The following is a 3,565-nucleotide window of genomic DNA, read 5'->3' on the forward strand; positions in this document are numbered from 1 at the left end:
TCGTGGTGGGCAGAGCACAGATAGTCCTTTATGTAGCTTTGTGTTTAATAATAATAAAACAACAACAACAAAACAACAGCACGTTGGAAAATCATGCACTGATTCAAAGTTCTCTAAACCTTTCAATATCTAAAATTCATTTAGATAAAGCTGTATTTTCTGATTATACTCTCCTGACAGTCATTAAACGTACGTCAGCACAAGACATGTTAAGCATTACTTTAACTGTTTTATGTTTTATTTTTTACCTTAAAGTCTCTTTTAGTTGAGAGTTAGTAAAAATTAAAATGTTTCCCCAGTAGAACAGAGAGCGATGCCACAATATGATCTCTTTTAACTGAGAGTAAGTAAACATTAAAATGTTTCCCCAGTAGAACAGAGAGCGATGCCACAATATGATCTCTTTTAACTGAGAGTTAGTAAACATTAAAATGTTTCCTCAGTACAACAGAGAGCGATGCCACAATATGATGTATTTTAACTGAGAGTAAGTAAACATTAAAATGTTTCCCCAGTAGAACAGAGAGCGATGCCACAATATCAGAAGTAATCAAGAACATTTTTTTTTCCAGAGCGCAAAATTGAGGGAGAGTTTTTGAACCTGACTCACATCAGCAGGAAGGACATGGGTGCATATCTTTGCATCGTATCCAACGGTATTCCTCCATCAGTCAGCAAGAGAATCATGCTTGAGGTGAAATGTAAGTACGAAACTAATAGAAAACAGGTTTTCGTTACTTTCTTTAGTCCTAACGTGCAAGGAGATATAGTTAAAAATAAACTTGATGAGTTAATCGCTAATAGCTTCGTATGCAAAACCAAAGACTTGCAGAATTTAGGCTTGCTTTTCTTTGAAAATTAAACATGATATATACATATAAATCAGGTATATATATATATATATCGTACTAAATCTGAAAATCACTATTTTACGTTGATATGCAGTTATGGTCAAGTGTTATCTGCTATATAACGATAAGACTAAACATTTCCAAAACGTTAACAGTTTATTTCTTTAATTATGTTTTGGGGATTTTCTGAGAGGATGAAAACAAACAAACAAGTAAATAGCTAGTAACACTGTTTAAGCTATTGCAGCTATCGCCATCTCTTAGTAGATTTTGACATTTATACATATATAACGACCAATCACTGTGTATTCCTTCAAACACTTAATATTGATCGTGAAAAAATGCAGAATTGGTGAGTTTGTGAATCGAAAAATACTAATAATATATTGAAAAAGTTAACTTATACGTTTGGGTTAATATTTTCCAAATGAAATTTTCCCTATTTTCTCTTAGCGTCTCATGTCACTTTAGTTTCACAAAGAAAAAAAAACAAATGCTATCCTGTACTTACATTTTCATTATCCTTTTGAAGTCTAGTAATTTTATTCGCAGCTCTTTCATTTTTATCTAAGCTGACTTTATCATTTTTGTTTCTCACAATGAATTCTATTATTTACCAGTTATTGAGTTATTACTTCTGTATCTCGCCATGAGTTATTAATTGAGCTGAATGCGCAGCAAAATTTTTCAATATTTCAGCAGTAAAGTTAGCGTTCAAACTTTCCTTTGCACTTGGAGTAAACATGGATCTAGATCTAACACATTCAAATATGTAAATTTGAGAGTTATATATATATTTACAGTTCAACCGGAAATCAAAGTTCCCGATCAAGTGATTGGTGCAGCAGCAGGAAGGGATGTCACCCTCGAGTGTAAAATCGAGGCTTGGCCCAAACCCCTAATCTCTTGGGAAAGAAATGATGGGAAAATTCTGCTTAACAGCACGAAGTACAGGTTGTATGAATCCAGAAACTTGTACAAGATTGAGATGAAGCTGAAGATTCATAATTTGCAGAAAGAGGATTTTACTTCTTATAAATGTGTTGCCAAAAATACACTTGGTGACAAAGAAGGTTTCATTCGTCTTCACGGTACGTAGTAGAAATAAACCAAAAATAAGTAAACAACTCAGACCCGAGGAAAATTAAACTAAACCTCATTTCCATCTCATAAATATAAATGCTTGACTCAACTCTTATATTAGGATGCAAGAAAAAAAATAGATCGAAGTAAAAAAATTTGTTGTCAGTTGAAAGAAATAATATAGAAGAACTGGCTTTTATATCGCGTATCTGGATTAGAAATAAGGCAGAGAGAATAACTGACCTATGATTCAAAAATATTCACATTTGAAATTCATAGTGAGTTTCATAAGAGATCATAAATCAAACTCGATGAACAAATGTAACTTAATTATTGATATTGCGAAAAAAGATATATCTAGACTTATACTCTGGGTATTCGAAATATAATATTTTCCAAATTTCTATTTCATCATGCAGCCATTTTAAACTAATATTTAAAAGTATGACTTACATTAAGATGAAAAAATAGTACTCTGACAGTGTCTTATCAAGACTAATTCCCAAGAACACGATTGGGTTTGGACAAACTACACGTGCTTCTACCTGGTCATTATTGTGATGGTGGGAACGTATTTTCTAAGCTCGTTAAGCATAATTATAATTAATTATATTTGTAGTGTTATCAAATATAATCGGCTTAACACTAACAATTACTGTTTTTTTTTCTTTTTAATTATGGCTATTAGTAATTGCTGTGAAAGTCACAATTGTCTGACGGGAGCTTTTGGTTTGAGGTCTAACAAGTAGAAAGTTTATCGAAGTCAACAAAAGCTTGCCAACAATATATATACATAAAACTCTCAAAATATATTTGGCGAAGCATGAAAAATTCACAAAAATCACAAGAATATTGTTATAAGTTGACGAATAATGAACAATATTTGAAATAAAACAAAATTCTCACGCACATTCATTTGTTATCCGTAGTTTTTGTTGTTTTTTTTACTTAAATAAACCCTTTTTCATTGTATGTTCACCTAAAAAGAATTGTAGAATTACTCGTAACTCATATTTTTATTATTACATCTTTTCCTTGGTTATTTTTCAATCGTTACAGAGTATGTTGCTCCTACTCCTACTACAGCATTCACTGACAGTTACAACAGTTACCATTCTGGAACAAAAGGTACGTTGTTCCTCAATATCATCATATAAAAGTCAGGATATGAATTATTACTTTACAATTCCAGTCGTGCTCAAGTATTTGTTTGTTTGTTTTTATCCCTTTAGTAGATGTTTGATGATTTGAACTGTCGTGAAGATAAATAACCTATATATTTTCTATAGAAAAACCATTTTAAGCAGAATGAGAACGTATTGCAGAATTTCATAAAATTTGTGCACACAAAGAGAACGATAGATTGTAAATATTATCGGGCATGTATACATCAACTTGCGTTTCTGACTGCAGTTTTGTTTTTTCATGTTGAATGCTTTGAGATAGTGGATTTGTAAATCATAACTAACACATGGAATCAAATTCGATGACGAGGAACCCACTTTGAGACTAATAATGGCTGGAGACGGCTTGAATGGGTAATAAAGAAAAACTTTAATACAAGTTTAACATAACAGCAAATGTACAACGTTTCGACAAGTTTTTGTCATCATTACGTACCTGATGATGAC

General features: G+C 31.8%; 1 protein-coding gene across 1 annotated transcript in view; it reads left to right on the plus strand.

Annotated features, from left to right (window-relative positions):
• LOC106464293 (lachesin-like) overlaps nt 1-3,565 on the plus strand; it is a 216,417-nt gene that overhangs the window by 205,634 nt on the left and 7,218 nt on the right. The window contains exons 5-7 of the mRNA XM_013924420.2: nt 573-701; nt 1,655-1,942; nt 2,994-3,062. Of these exons, the coding sequence (XP_013779874.2) occupies nt 573-701; nt 1,655-1,942; nt 2,994-3,062 (486 nt within the window). The remainder of the gene's footprint in view (nt 1-572; nt 702-1,654; nt 1,943-2,993; nt 3,063-3,565) is intronic.

The sequence above is a fragment of the Limulus polyphemus genome, unplaced genomic scaffold (genome assembly GCF_000517525.1).
Source record: "Limulus polyphemus unplaced genomic scaffold, Limulus_polyphemus-2.1.2 Scaffold1611, whole genome shotgun sequence".
NCBI lineage: Eukaryota > Metazoa > Arthropoda > Merostomata > Xiphosura > Limulidae > Limulus > Limulus polyphemus.